Source organism: Chrysochloris asiatica, unplaced genomic scaffold (assembly GCF_000296735.1).
Source record: "Chrysochloris asiatica unplaced genomic scaffold, ChrAsi1.0 scaffold00046, whole genome shotgun sequence".
NCBI lineage: Eukaryota > Metazoa > Chordata > Mammalia > Afrosoricida > Chrysochloridae > Chrysochloris > Chrysochloris asiatica.
The window spans coordinates 8242426-8258282 of record NW_006408564.1 but is presented as its reverse complement, the minus strand read 5'-3'; the positions used below and the strand labels follow the sequence as shown (position 1 = coordinate 8258282).

General features: G+C 39.8%; 1 protein-coding gene across 8 annotated transcripts in view; it reads right to left on the bottom strand.

The window, feature by feature from the left end:
* PXK (PX domain containing serine/threonine kinase) overlaps positions 1–15857 on the bottom strand; it is a 152424-nt gene that overhangs the window by 18495 nt on the left and 118072 nt on the right. For all 8 annotated transcript variants that reach the window (XM_006862083.1, XM_006862085.1, XM_006862082.1 and 5 more), the window contains 4 exons: positions 4686–4847; positions 4232–4349; positions 2918–2996; positions 338–386 (listed from right to left, as the gene is read on the bottom strand). In XM_006862083.1, the coding sequence (XP_006862145.1) occupies positions 338–386; positions 2918–2996; positions 4232–4349; positions 4686–4847 (408 nt within the window). The remainder of the gene's footprint in view (positions 1–337; positions 387–2917; positions 2997–4231; positions 4350–4685; positions 4848–15857) is intronic.

Below are 15857 nucleotides of genomic sequence, written 5' to 3'. Positions count from 1 at the left end.
TCTGGGGCTTAGGTTCCAAAGCTCCCCAGGATACTCCCTTTCTATCTTTTTTATAGACAACAGATCTTTTTTACACATATATTTTATTCTTTTTTGACCCTAAGCCTATATCCTAATCATTTTCCATGCTATTACAGTGTCTTTATAAATTTTATTTTTATTAAACAAAAAGTTTATCCAACATATATAGCACAGATTAGATTAGATTGTTTGCAACTTTTCCCTATTATCGTATCTTCTCCTTTGGTTTAAAAACAACCAAAACAAAGAAACGCTAAATTTCAAAATCAATTTATTTAAAAGTCACAAACCAAAAAAATGCTGTAATTTACTTTACCTTGAACTGAGGTTTTTCAGATGTGGTTAGTAAAACGTCACTGAATAATCTGTAAAGGAATGAAACAAAGGGGAAAAAATCCTTCTTAGATCAGGTGCACTCTCAGAACAAGATCAAAACAGATTAAGACACCTTTAGTTCATGAGGTCCCCCTAATTCTCCCCACCACATCCCCACCTGGGCTCAAGACATTTATGTTCATCAACCAACACAAAGGAGTCTGCAGGCCGGTGACTGTGACCTCAGGGAAAGCCTCTCATTACTATCTAAGAGGGGACGGGGCCAACTGTGTACTGGATGTTGCTTTCCCATCATGGGCAACAGTCTTCTCATTCTATATAATAATGTCATTGGTAATTAGGGGGAAAAAAATCACTTTTTAAAATAATATATGCAAAAGATATTTCTAAAGAGAATAACTGGCTTTCTCTTTTTTTTTTGTCTCAGAGAAGGTACGACTTATTTTAGAGCTCACAAGAATATGAATGTTCAAGTTAAGTGGAAAGGAATTGTCCTGATTTTAATCTAACACATAAATAATTTTCTTCTAAGAAAAGGGTTTCTCATGCTCTCTTTAAAAAAACAAACAAACTGCTTTTAGGTCTTGGGATTTCTCTTCAAACATGTTATAAAAAACAATAGTATGAGTAATTCAGAATTGCTTTGTATAAAACAAGAATTAAAATTTTTGTGGAATAGTGCCCGAATGGCTACAAATGATCCCGTCCTTGAATATTTCACTTTTTAAATAAAAACAGGAAATGCGTCACAAGTAGAAATGGCAGTGTTAACTTTGCCCACAGTGCTCTCCTGAATGGCTCTTGAGGAAAGGGACAAAACTTTCCCCTTCCTAGTCCACACATCTATTTGCTTCCAGAAAACAAATTTTAAGTGAACACAGTTCACACGGCTTCAGATACCCTTCTCAGGGCTGGGAGCCCAGAATTGAAAGGTTTACGTGCAAAGAAAATATGTGAAAGAGGAAAATGTTCCGGGCTTTGGAATGGGGTTGCGGATGCAAATGCAAATAAGTCAACATGTAGTATACAGGCTGATCCCTGACCACAGATTGCATTGTGTTCTAAAAGTTTGTATAAATTTCTTTTTTCCCTAAGAGGATACATTTTTCCATATTAACATGCATCATTGGTGGTGGCTGGTTCATTGGCCTGTACTCCAGCATCTGCTGAACATTAGAATGTCACTTCCTGGGCGCAGGAGCTTGGTCTGCTGAGAAAAGCCTCCACTCCAGTTGTGCGCAGTCATTTCTGACTCATAGTGACCCTACAGGACAGGAAAACAGTCCCATAGGATTCCCTAGGCCCAAATGTTTACGGGAGCAAATTATCAGGTCTCTCTCTGTAGAGGAACTGGTGGGTTTGAGCCACAGGCCTTTCATTTAGCAGTGGAAACATACCTTAACCACACTATAGTCGGCCCTCTGTAGATACTTGTTGAAAGAGCAGACAGGAAGCTAATGTAGTCTCCATTTCCTCTGAACTGTGGCTGCACGCACTTACCCAGTGGCTCTTCCTTGTTTCCCACATCTGTTATACAACAAGCAGGGACACTGCCTGGCATAGGGCAGGGTCTCAACTAATGCTCATCCCATTCCTCTCTAGTTCCCTTTCCTACTTTCCTCTTCTTGAAGACAAGCTAAAGGCCCTGGACACAATGTCAGTGTGTTGTCACCCAGCAGGTACTCAATGACTACAAGCTAAAGCCATACCTTTAATAATTTTTACAATCAGTAATCTTATATAATGTTTAATAATCTGTAATAATCAGTGACTGGCAATACACTAGGAATCATCTCATCAAATCCTCTCAGCAACCTCTGAGTATTATTATTACGATTTTACAGTTGAGAAAACTCAAATTCCAGAAGTTAAGTAACTAGCACCAGGTCACTCAGGTAGTGCCCACCCCTAGGTCTGTCCAAACACCTATTAACCACTCTGTTGTCTGAAGGAATAGAAAATGTCTCTAAAGGAAAGATTCAAAGCATGGTTTCACCTGCTTTGATTAGCTATTCACAACACTGTTTAAGGCAGAATGTCTTCTGAGGACTAAGCCCCTAGCACAGGGCTGGGTCCATGTGAGATGTTTAATAAATGTTACCCAGTGAATAAATGAACAAACAAAAGCATGGGAACCCAGAAACCCATTGTCCTTCTTCTGGAGGGCAGACCCTTCATGGCCCTGTGACCTGTGAACTATCCACAGCTGTGGCCTACTGATGTGCTGCAGAGGGGTCACAAAAGAGAGATGCTTGGGGGGACCTCCTTGGGACCTTCTTAAACTTCAGCCTGCACACATGCACATACACAGAAAATGCTAATAGGCAGAGAGACACATGTGACATGATGTTCACATTAAAGGGCATAATCAGCTTAAGGTGGCAGAGACATCACAAGGAAAGGGTCCTGAAGTCATGCTGCAGGTGATCATCAGCATGCAGGTCACGTCGACACTGCGAGGACGGAAATCCAGTCTGCTCTGGAACCACACATGTGGGCACAGTGGCCAGGTCCTTAGCACACTTAGCAAAATCACAACCAAGGCACGTGATTGACTTACGGCATCTGTAAAAGCCGGGAGACGGTAGGCATGCCATTTTTACAGGCTTCACAAGACAGCGTGGACTCCAACACGGCCACTTGAAATGAACAGATACACATTTTAGTTCCACAGAACAAGCTGGCAAATCCACTTGGTGATGAAAAGTTTGACACCACTTTGCAACAACTGTCTGCAGGCTGATGGAGCCAGTGTCAAAACTCTTCACACACAGACAGATGGCATACATGGGGAGGGGGACACTGGCAACACTGAGACTCCCGGATGATTCAAAATAAATGGTTCAGAAACCACATGCTGATGGAAAGCGAAATATATTTCAAGAATAATTGGAGGGTGGATTCAAGATAATCATTCATAAAAGTGTTTGCTTTCTTAGAAGAGAAGTAAACACTACATAGATGCAAAATTCTGAGTTTAAAAGACGTTTTGATGTTCTACTGCTTTTAATCAAAACCAGCATACAAAATGCCAAAATGCATCATCCAACACGTTGCATGCCATAAATAAAGCAGCCAGATTTTTCTACCCAGCCAGATTTTTCAGCTGTTCAGACCCAACACAAAACAGTCTCAGGACGTGTGCTGTTGAACCACCTCATCTGACACAAAACTAACATCTGATGAAGAGCTGACTCCCATATTTGATGGCACAGTGGTCCAAGAGCTTCCCTGACCTCCCCTGGCTCTGTGCCAGCTCTAAGTTCTAAGCCAGTTGTGGAAGGATCCCTGATAAGTCTCCAATGGTTTCCACTCTCCTTTCTTCCTAACAGGGTTTCCTGCCAGTCCTCTGGCTCTGGTGGGCCCTCTCGAGTAAAGCTGACAGAGCTCTTAGCTCCAACCCGCCTTGGTGTCTGCTTTCCTGTCTTCCCCAGCACTGAGCCCACTATTCTCAACTATTTGGTGTCTGGCCTAGGGCTCCCTTGTTCCTTGCAGTCCCATTCCAGTTTTGATCTGACCTCTGACTCCTGCCTGAATCCTCAGGGCTGGCTTCCAGTTGCTTGCTCCTGGCTTTTGCTTCTGCACCCAAAACCTGTCATTAGATGCAAGCTGGCTATTCTTATTCTTTATATCCTCAGCTTCTAAACTTCTACAAAAGTCCCGAGGTGTCAGACAGCCTGACAAACGGAAAAACCACCTGTATTTTCACTTTCGTGTATTTAAGTAAATTACTGAAATCTGGCCTCCTTTAAAATTGTGTAAGAATTTCTGGTGGTCAGGGATGGCATTCTGGTCTTTCCTAGATTCTGGAAAGGGCGTGAGTAGTTCTGCAGACTAACAGGGCCCAGAAGGTGGTTCCAAACCCCATACTGACCCACAGCCATGGACGGTGCAGGAGGGAAGGAATCTATAGGCACTGAGTCAGGTGGGCGTCCGTAAGTCATTTCATACAGTAAGTGGCCAAAGCAGTGAACATCCACACTTTCCAATGTCTGTGGAAGAAAACAGAGTCACAGCATGTTCGTTTTTCAGTTTGGATGTCTGAGTCCCAATGCTCCAGCCCCAGATCATATGACCCTGATCTAAGGACTTGGTTCTACTCTCCAAGGTTTTCCAATCAAGGACTCTACTCCCTTCCCTGTTCCACCTTCCATTTCAACTCAGCCTGTTAGAGATACAGCAGTGTTCTCTGGGAGAACTGGGGCCAATAGGCTTGACCTATCCCAACTGTATTTCTCCTTGCTTAGTGCATATTTCCTGTAAACCCTGCCATGGGAACGATTTATAACTAAAATAAACCTATTGCCTCACTACTGTCAGCAACTTACATTGATTTTCCTGAATTGTGAGAAGTAGGCTCGATAGAAGGAGGGCAGGCCCAATAAGGAATTCTCAAGGTCTAGCAGCCGGCAGGTGTCCCCATCTAGCATCACATTGGAAGCATGGAGATGCCCATAAGGGAATCCCTTTTCATGTAGAAACTTTAGTACCTAAACAACCAGAGGCAAACAGAATTCTAAGCCAGTCTATTTAAAAAAATGTGTAGAAGTTACACACACACCTTTACCCAACCATTCAGATACAAACTTGGTTTATTAAGCCAATATATTTTGAAACAAAATTAAATAGGTCAGTGGGGAAGATTCCTGGATGTCACCTCCATCCATTTCTTTGGAATAGGAAGTGATACTGAATGCTTTCCAGCTGTGAACTGCAGCACTAAGCTCTCTCATTTCCTAAGAACAGAGAAGCAGTCCCAAGTCAGCTTGGCATTAATAGCTTTGATGCCAAAAGTCTCTTCTGTCATCATTTTCTGATCCCAACAGGCCAAGTCTCTTCAGTGGAAAGTCTTGAAACTCCCAGATAGATGAGTAAAGCTATAACATCACTGCTTGCACAGTTATAAAAGGAAAGCAAATGAGTTTAAATATCTGTGATCTAGTCTCTCCCCAGACTTGTTTATTAATAGAAATACACAACAGGTTCCCACAAAGAAAGGGAAGCCAACTTCTCAGTTGCCATTTAAATAAACAATGGCTCACCCAGCTATAGCCTGCTGTTGTCCAATCAATTTCAGGTCATAGAGACCCGATAGGACAGAGCAGAACAGCCCCATAGAGTTTTGGAAGATTTATGGAGGTAGACCACCACACCATTCTCCCGCAGAGTGGCTGATGGGTTTGAATTCCAACCTTTTGATAAGCAGCTGAGTGCTTAACCACTATGCCACCAGTCCTCCTTTACCCAGTCACAGAGGTACCTATTTACAGCCCTGCAAAGACATGGCGAGTCAGCCAAAAGGAGAGTCCAGGGGAATTCACTAAGGACTGGAAGAAAATGTCACAACTTCTCTTTCTAGTATTTTCTTAGCTTCGATTTATAAAGTATAAAACAATGGTAGAATATATTGTTGTTGTTGTTAAGTGCCGTCGAGTCGGTTCCGACCCATAGCGACCCTGTACAGGGTTTCCGAGGGTGTAAATCTTTACGGGAGTAGAAAGCCTCATCTTTCTCCTGCGGAGCGACTGGTAGTTTCGAACCACTGACCTTAAGGTTCACAGCCTGATTCGTAACCACTACGCTACCAGAGCTCCTTGGTAGTATATATAGATAATTTATAAACATATAGATGTATGTGTAAATTGTTTTGTTTTGTTGGCTTTTTGCCCCTGTTTTATGTATTTTGTTGTTTTTAAGAATATACACAGTTGAGGATCAGAGAAAGATAGCAGAATAAGAAGAAAGGCTGTGTGGGCTCTCTGCAGCGAGGATACGCAAAACCAGATGTCACAGACAAACCCTAAGAGAGAGTTGAACGGACACCGAAAAAGAGGAGGTGACTGACAAGCAAAGCAGCTGACAAGACCTGCCACAGCCACCTTGAGAGTTTGTAAATGACTTCAGAGACAAGAAAACATATTCACATAGCATTGTCACAACTGTAATTGTAGAAGACATGTAACTAAAAGGAGGGAGTAATCTTTCATATCAGGAACAAAGGATTCCAGGGCCATCAAGAAGGAAGAGCAGGAAAGGAGCGTAAGATCCTACCTAGAAAAGCAGTGATGGCAGAGACGGTGGCAGAGGCAATGACATGGAGAGACAGAGCAGCTGCAGACTCTATGCCCATGACTGAGAAGGGCTGTGTGCCTGTGGACTGGAGGCAGGCTTTCAAAATGTGCCCTTTGGACATTTAAATGAATATGTATTTTTTTGTTTTGTATTTGTAATTGTTGTTAGGTGGCATCAACTTAGTACTGACTCATAGCGACCCTATGCACAACAGAATGAAACACTGCCCAGTCCTGGGCCAACATCACAATTGCTGCCACATTTAAGCCCATTGATGCTGCCAATTTACCAATCCATCTCGCTGGGGGTCCTCCTCTTTTTCTCTGACCCTCCACCTTACCAAACATGATATCCTTCATCAGCAACTGGTCCCTCCTGACAAAATGTCCAAAGTATGAGAGACGAAGTTTGGCTATCCTGGCCTCGAAGGATCACTCTGGCTGCACTTCTTCCAAAACAGATCTATTGGTTCTTTTGGCAGCCCATGGCACTTTCAATATTCTCCTCCAAAACCATAACTTAAAAGCATCAATTCTTCTATGGTCTTCCTTATTCACTGTCCAGCTTTCACATGCATATGAGGTGATTAATAATACCATGGCTTGGGTCAGTTGCACTTTAGTCCTCAAGCTGACATCTTTGCTCTTCAACATTTTAAAAAGGTCTTGTGCAGCAGATTTGCCTAATGTAATACGTCATTTGATTTATTGGCTGTTGCTTCCATGAGTGTTGATGGTTGATCCAAGAAGAATGAAATCCTTGACAACTTCAATCTTTTCTCCGTTAATAAGAATATTGTTTATTGGTCCAGTGGTGAGTATTTTTGTTTTCTTTACATTGAGATGCAGGTAGGGGATTGTGATCATTGAGTTCATGAAGTAAAACATATGATTGGTTGAGGGTAAAGCTGATGATCTTGTCTGTGAACCTTCACTCAATTCATAATAAAAAGTTAAAAAGACACAAACTTATTCACATTGCAAAAACTTACCTGTGACTTGTGGAGACTCCTAACCATAGTACAACCCCAGGGAATCTCCCACTTTCCAGAGGGTCAGAGCCACTGGGAAGTTGAGAGCTCTGGGGACAAGCTACACACAATAACCATACTAGGGCAGGCTTTGCTCCAAATATGCAGAGTCGACCCTGGCCAGCCTGGACTGGCTCTCACTAAGAGAGAGGATTGAACTAACATGTGATGTAGAGAAAAAATGGGGGCGGGGGGGGGGGGAACAAAAGGAAGGAAAGGAGGCAGGAGATCTGTGTGGCCACGCTGGATGCAGAGTGGCCATTTTGAACTTTCTTAGGTAGCTGTGAAAGCAAGAGGCCAGTAGGTGGCATAGCACACTGCTTATTGGCAGAGTGAAAGTCATGCACTTTCATTCTTCCCTGTATGGGCTGGGTTTTTTTTGTTTGTTTGTTTCTTTTCCTTCTTCTTGCATTACACAATAAGAGACAGCAAATGTGGTCATACATCCAAGCCACAGTCATACCCTCTACAATCCCAACAATTGGGCAAGAGCCAATACCAGCTGCTATATACTAGAAAAGGAACTAAAACCAACATCGGCTAAATCCACTCTGAATTAAACTGTACAAACAGCAGAGAAGCTTACTTCCTGATCACTCTGCAGTAGGCAATTGGTGAATGCCTAAGAATACACCAACATACATTTATCAACTTAATACAAATACAACACCATCACAATGCCTAGAAAGCAGCAGAAATTTTCTGTTCACAGATAGAAACAAGACAGAATAACTCAAACAAATGACAGAGAAGCAGAGCTACAAATTGTTTTTGAGGAAGAAGAGGCACTGAAACTACCTGAAAAAGAATTCAGGAGAATGATACTGAGGTATATCCAAATGTTTCACAGAAAGGTCGAAGAAAACAAGGAAGAATTCAGAAAAGCGCTACAGGGACAATCAAACAAAACAGACACAGCATTAGAGACAATACAAAACCTGTAAACAGAAATCCAGAAGATGAGCACCATGGTATCAGAAATGGCCAATATATTGAATGAGCAAAAGAGCAAAATTTAATCATTGGAAGCCAGAATTAGCAAGCTTGAAGATAAATCTCTCAGTACTAGTAAGACAGACGAATAATCAGAAAAAAGAATGAAAAAATCTGAAGAAAGCCCAAGATTCATGTGGAATAACATGAAGAAGAATAATCTATGGCTGAAAAAAAACACAGAAAAGATAGATGAAAAGCTGCAGGAAGAAAATTTCACTAACATTATGGAAAATAAGATGATAAGTACTAAAGAAGCCGAATGAAACCCACACAGCACAGACCCTGCAAAGAAAACCAACAAGACATATCATTAGTCAAACTCTTCAAAATCAAAGACAAGGAAAGAATACTGAAAAACAGCTCAGGAAAAACTAAATGCTGTTGACAAAGGAAAATCAATAAGATTCAGTTCTGACTTCTCAACAGAAATCATGTAGAGGAGAAGGCAATGGGGAGACAAATACGAAACCCTGAAAGAAAATAACTGCTGACCTAGAATCACATACACAGCAAAACCGGCCCTTAAATACAATAGCAAAACTAGAACATTTCCAGAAAATAGAAATTAAAGGAATTTTCAAACACTTTATAAAAATGTGTAAAGTCAACTTTACAAAAAAGTACTAAAGGGAGTCCTTTGGACCAACAACAGCAGACAACAACCATACATTGCCATACACAGCAGCACCCCCCAGAATTTAACCATTCAGAGAAGTATCCAGAATAAAACAAAACTACAAGACTGAAGACAGGGTATCAGAGATTTCAATCTATAATGAAAACAACTACAGAGCAAAATGATGGGAAGACATAGTTACAGAACACCAAATAAGGAAGTCAAGTAGATTTCAAGATAAACAGACTGTTTTAATTTGGGGAAGGAATTAGTTAAGTTATAGGGTAACTTCAAAGAAACAAAATACACCTTCACCTCAAATCAAGAAAAGCAAAATCCCTGAAAATTTTGTAAACATTAAAACTATAAAGAAATAAGACACGAAAAAGCACACACAAAAATGAATTCAGTACAGTTAAAATTGCCGCAAAATGACTGCAATCAATTCATTTGTTGTTGCTGTTAAGTGCTGTTGAGTCGATTCCAACCCACAGCGACCCTGTATAGGGTTTCCAAGGAGCAGCTGGTGAGCTTGAACCACCGACTTTGCAATTCAAACGACTTTGCAGCCTGACGCATTAGCCCACAGCGCCACACCAGGAATCAAATCATACCTATCAATAATTACGCTGAATGTCAATTGATTAAATGCACCAGTCAAGAGACAGAGAGTAGCAGAACAGGTAAGAAAACAGGATCTTTCCATATGCTGTCTACAAGAGACACACCTCACACTTAAAGAAAAACAAAGATTAAAAATTAAAGGATGGAAAAAAAATTATCAACCTAGTGGCAATCAAAAACGTGCAGTATTTTGTGGCAATAGTAATCTCTGATAAAAAAAACTTAAGGGAAAATGCAGCATAAGAGACAAAGAACAATACTATCTCATGATTAAAAGGTCAATTGAACAGGAGGACATAACCATAATAAATATGTACACTCCCAATGAAACAGCCTCAAAATACATAAATCAAACTCTAATAACATTTTAAAAAGAAATACATAACTCTGAAACAACAGAGGTTGTGGTGGGTGGTGATGGTGTGTTGTGGATCAGCTCCGACTCATAGCAACCCATTATAAGTTTTCCAAGGCTGTAAATATTTACACAACATAGTTGTTGTTATGCGCCGTGGAGTCGGTTCCAACTCACAGTAATCCTGTACAGCGTTTCCAAGGCTATATATCTTTACAGGCGCAGAACACCTCATCATTCTCCCGCGGAACAGCTGGTAGTTTCAAAATGCTGACCTATGGTTCACAGTCCGATTCATAACCACTATGCTACCAGTAGGAGATTTTAATACATCACTGTCACAAAAACACAGAACAACCAAAAAGAAATGCAACAAAAACATAGAGGAACTAAACAACACAATCAATCAACGTGACCTCATAGATTTATAGAAAGCATTCAACCCAACAATAACGTGATACACAATCTTTTCCAGAGCACACAAAACATTGTCTAGAATAGACAATCTGTTAGGCCACAAAGCAAGTCTCAATAAAATTTAAAACATCAAAATACTATAAATCATCTTCTCAGATTAAAAAACACTAGAAATCAATAACAGGAAGAGCAAGGAAATAAAGTCAAATACATGGAAACTGAATAACATTTTGCTTAAAAACCACTGGATAACTAAGACTCGATGGGAATACTTGCTCTGATTGGTGACCACGTTCATCACCCATAAGAGGAAGTGAGGGAAAAACAGCAATGAAGTTGGGAGCTAAGCCCTGCAATGCTCAATATTCTCCTGTGAATCCGGGTGGAAATTTGGTTGACCAGCAGTGTGGCAAGACCTGGAGACTCTTGGGCCCAGAGTCAGTGACATAGACACAGAGGACTAGAGTGGAAGAGTGAAGTATCCAGCTGATAAGAAGAGAGGGCATATGCACAAGAACACATACACTTGCAGATAATACCCACTTGACCTGGCTTCAATGACTGGATGATCAGAGCTCAACTAGAAGAAGAAAGAAGAGGGAAAAAAAGAGTAATCTGATACAATTTGATGAACTTGACATACACCTATGAATGCAGTAGCTCAAAAGAGGGAATAAATCTTTACAGCTAGGATCATTCCCATTCCCTTCATACACAGAGTAGACAGGGATGGGCAACTTGGACATTGGCTACCCAAAATGGGAGGCAGGGGGCTAATAGACCATTTAATATAATTAAATGGATAATAGACCCAAATTAAAAAACGAAATAACAAATTTCTTGAGGCAAATGAAAATGAAAATACAGCATCACAAAACCTTTGGGACACAGCAAAAGCAGTGCTTAGAGGGCAATTTATAGCAATAAATGCACATATTCCAAAAGAAGAAAGAACCAAAATCAACATACTAACACAACACCTCCGACAATCAGAAAACGACCAGCAAAGTGAGCCTACAGTCACCAGAAGAAAAGAAATAATAAAGATTAGAGTTGAAGTAAATGAATTAGAAAACAGAAAACAACAGAAAGAATCCACAAGACAAGAAGCTGGTTCTTTGAAAGGACTGATAAAATTGACAAACTACTGGCAAATCTGAAAAAAAGAAAAGAGGGAGAAGACAAAAGAAACGATATGGGTGGTGTCACAAAAGAACCAAAAATAACTAATAAAAGGGATAATAACAGTATACTATGAAGACTTATACTCCAATAAATTTGAAAATCTGACAGAAATAGATAGATTTTTAGAAAAACACATCCTACCAAAACTAACACAGCATGAAGAGGAAAACTTGAACAGACCTGTAACAAAAGAAGAAACTGATCAAGTCATTAAGAAACTCCCAACAAAAAAAAGTTAAGGCCAGATGGCTTTACTGGTGAATTTTACCCAACATTCAGAGAAGAGTTGACACCAATTTTACTAAAACACTTTCAAGGTATACAGAAGATAGAGGAGGATGGAAAACTTCCTAATACATTTTATGAAGCAAGCATAAACCTCATATCAAAATCAGGCAAGGACATTACTAAAAAAGAAAATTGTAAACCTATAATCCCTCATGAACACAGATACAAAAATTCTCAAGAAAATCCTAGCCAATAGAATTTAAGAACATATCAAAAAACTAATACATCGGGATCATGTGGGGTTCATTACAGAGATGCAATTTTGGTTCAATATTAGAAAAACAATCAACATAATCTGCCATATAAAATTTAAGAAAGGGAAAAGAACCACATGATCATATCAATTGATGCAGAAAAGGCATTTGACAAAATCCAACATCCATTCTTGATAAAAACACTCAACAAAGTAGGAACTGAAGGGAAATTCCTGAATATAATTAAGAGTATATATACAAAACTAAGAGCCAATATCCCTCTCACCAGAGAGAAACAAAACACTCCCTTTCTGAACAGGTACAAGATAAGGATGCCCTTCAGCACCACTGCAATTCAATAGTGTATTGAAAGTTTTAGCTAGAGCTAGTGGTTACGAATCAGGCTGCGAGCCGCAAGGTCAGCAGTTCGAAACTACCAGTTGTTCCGCGGGAGAAAGGTGAGGTTTTCTGTTCCCGTAAAGATTTACAGCCTCAGAAACCCTGTACAGGGTCGCTATGAGTCGGAACCGACTCCACGGCACAAAACAACAACAACAACATAAGGCAAGAAAGAGAAATTAAAAAAATCCAAATTGGCAAAGAAGAAGCAAAACACTCTCTATTTGCATAACATATGACCCTGTTGTTGTTGTTAGGTGCTACTGAGTGGAAACTAACTTGTAGTGACCTTATGCATAACAGAGTGAAACACTGCCCAGTCCTGAACCAACCTCACAATCACTGATACACTTAAGCTCACTGCTGCTACCATTGTGCCAATTCATCTCATTGGCGATCTTCCTCTTTTTCACTGACCCTCCACTTTACCAAGTATGATGTCCTTCTCCAGGGAATGGTGCCTCCTGATAATATATCCAAAGCATGAGAGACAAAGTCTGGCCAGGCTGGCTTCTAAGGACCATTGTGACTTCTTACAACATAGATTAGTTTGTTCTTTGGTGATCCATGGTACTTTTAGTATTCTCCTCCAACACTTAACTCAAATGCATCAATTCTTCTATGGTCTTCTTTATTCATTGTCCAACTTTCACATGTATATAAGGTTATTGAAAATACCATGATTTGGGTCCGGTCCAACTTAGTCCTCAAACTCATGATTTTGCTCTTGAACACCTTAAAGAGGTCTTGTGCAGCAAGATATGATTCTGTACAAAGAAAATTCCAGACACTAAGCAAGAAAATTATCAGAACTCATTGGAAGATTCAGTAAAGTGGCAGAGCACAAGATCAATATACAAAAACCTGTTGGATTCCTCTATACTAACAAAGACAGCTTTGAAAAAGGAAATTAGGAAAACAGTACCATTTAAAATAGCCACCTAAAGGATGAAATGTTCAGGAATAAATCTAACCAGAGAAACAAAAGACCTATACAAAGAAAACCACAAAATACTACTACAAGAAACAAAGAGAGATTTACAAAATGAAGACTATACTATGCTAATGGATACGAAGACTTAACACTGTAAAAATGTCAATACTACTCAAAGCAATCTACAGGTATAACACAATCCCAATTCAGATTTCAACAGTTCTTTTAAGATATGGAAAAAATGATCACGAACTTTATATGGAAAGGAAAAGAGACCTTGGATAAGCAAAGCACTGTTCTTTATGAAGAACACAGTTGGAGGCCTCTCACTCCCTGACCTCAAAGTTTACTACACAGCTACAGGGGTCAAAACAGTCTGGTACTGGTACAATGAAAAATATATAGATCAATGGAACAAAATTAAGAAACCAGAAGTAAATCCATCCACATAGTCAACTGTTCTTTGACAAAGGGCCCAAACACATTAAATGGGGAAGAGATAGTCTCTTCAACAAATGGTGATGGCAAAACTGAAAAGCTATTTGCAAAAGAATGAAACAAGATCCACATTTCACACCATATGCAAAAACAGACTCAACATGGATTAAAAACCTAAATGTAAAACTACATCATCAATGAAAAAAATAAGGACAAACCTAAGGCTCTAATATATGACATAAGTACACTATCAAATATTACAAAACACACACACACAGTAGAATACAACATAGAAGACTGGGACTCTCTAAAAAATTAGAAACTTATGTGTGTCAAAAGATTTTACCAAAAGAGTGAAAAGGGAGCCTACAGGCTGGGAAAATTTTTTTTGTAATGACTTAACAGACAAGGGGACTTAATATCTAACATTTATAGAAAACAACAACATCTCTATAAGAAAAAACAAAAAACCCATTAAAAATGGGCACAGGACACTTCACGAAGCAAGATATTCAGACAGTCAAAAAACATATGAAGAAATGATCATAGTAATTAGCTATTGTTGTTGTTAAGTGCCATTGAGTTGGTTCTGACCCATAGCGACCCTGTGTAGGGTTTCCAAGGAGCAGATGGTGAGCTTGAACTGACCTTACATTTCAAAGGGCTTTACAGTCTAGTGCATTAACCCACTGCGACACAGAGATGCAAATCACAACAAAGAGATATCATTTCATACTAGCTTTAACAGCGAAGCTCAAAAAAAACAAAACAACAAATGCTGGTGAAGGTGTGGAGTGACTGGGACCCTCCAACATTGCTGATGGGACCATAAAAACAGTTCAAAAACTTTGGAAAATGGTATGCCACATCCTCAGAAATTTAGAAATAGAAACAACTAATGACATATCTACTTGGTATATGTCCTAAGACATACGAGACAGGACAGCTGTTGATATATGCACACCAATGTCCATTGCAGCACTATTTACAATTGCAAAAAGATGGAGACAGTCCAAATGCCCATCAATGGAAGACTGGATAAAGAAACCCTGGTACATACATACAATGGAATACTATGCAACCTCCAAGAATAACAATGAATCTGCAAAACACCTCATAACATGGATGAACCTTGAGGACATTATGCTGAGTGAAATTAGTCAATCAGAAAAGGACAAATATGTCATGAGACCATTATTGTAAAAGGGGCTCTGGTAGCGTAGTGATTACGAATCAGGCTGTGAACCTTAAGGTCAGCAGTTCGAAACTACCAGCTGCTCCACGGGAGAAAGATAAGGCTTTCTACTCCCGTAAAGATTTACACCCTCGGAAACCCCTGTACAGGGTCGCAACCGACTTAACAACAACAAGAAAAGGTTGAAAAGGTTTCCATACTTAAAAAACACATTCTTTGATGGTTACTAGGGGTGGGAAGAGTAATTCACTGGTTATAGTGTTAGCTCGGGTGACAGGGAGGGCAATATACCAGGAGGAGGATGGCAACACACATGAAGAGGGAGGGTGTCAGATGAATAATGAAGATAGCAGAAGAGACAGGGAGGTGTGCATGGGCTAATGGGACAGAGGGAAATAGGGATTTATACACATCCTTGGAACAACAGTGTTTTGTGGGCAGATACATGGATCAAACAAAGGCTGTAGAGGGGAAAACTGTTTTTATGTTAGACTGCCTTGTGGATATTAGTTTCCCTTGCCTACTATTGTAAAATAGACATTTAAGTGTGAAAGAAACAAATATTGGTAAATATGATTACACAAAGCTTAAAAGCCCAGCCTCAGCCTATAACTGACTGAATTCATTAAAAGGAGAATTAGAATTTTCCCAGGGAAACTGGCTTATTGTTAAGCCTTTGTAGAGTTTGGGACCTTAGGTGAAATCTTGAGACCCACCCAGAACCTTCTGAATTAGAATATTCCCATTTGAAAGACAT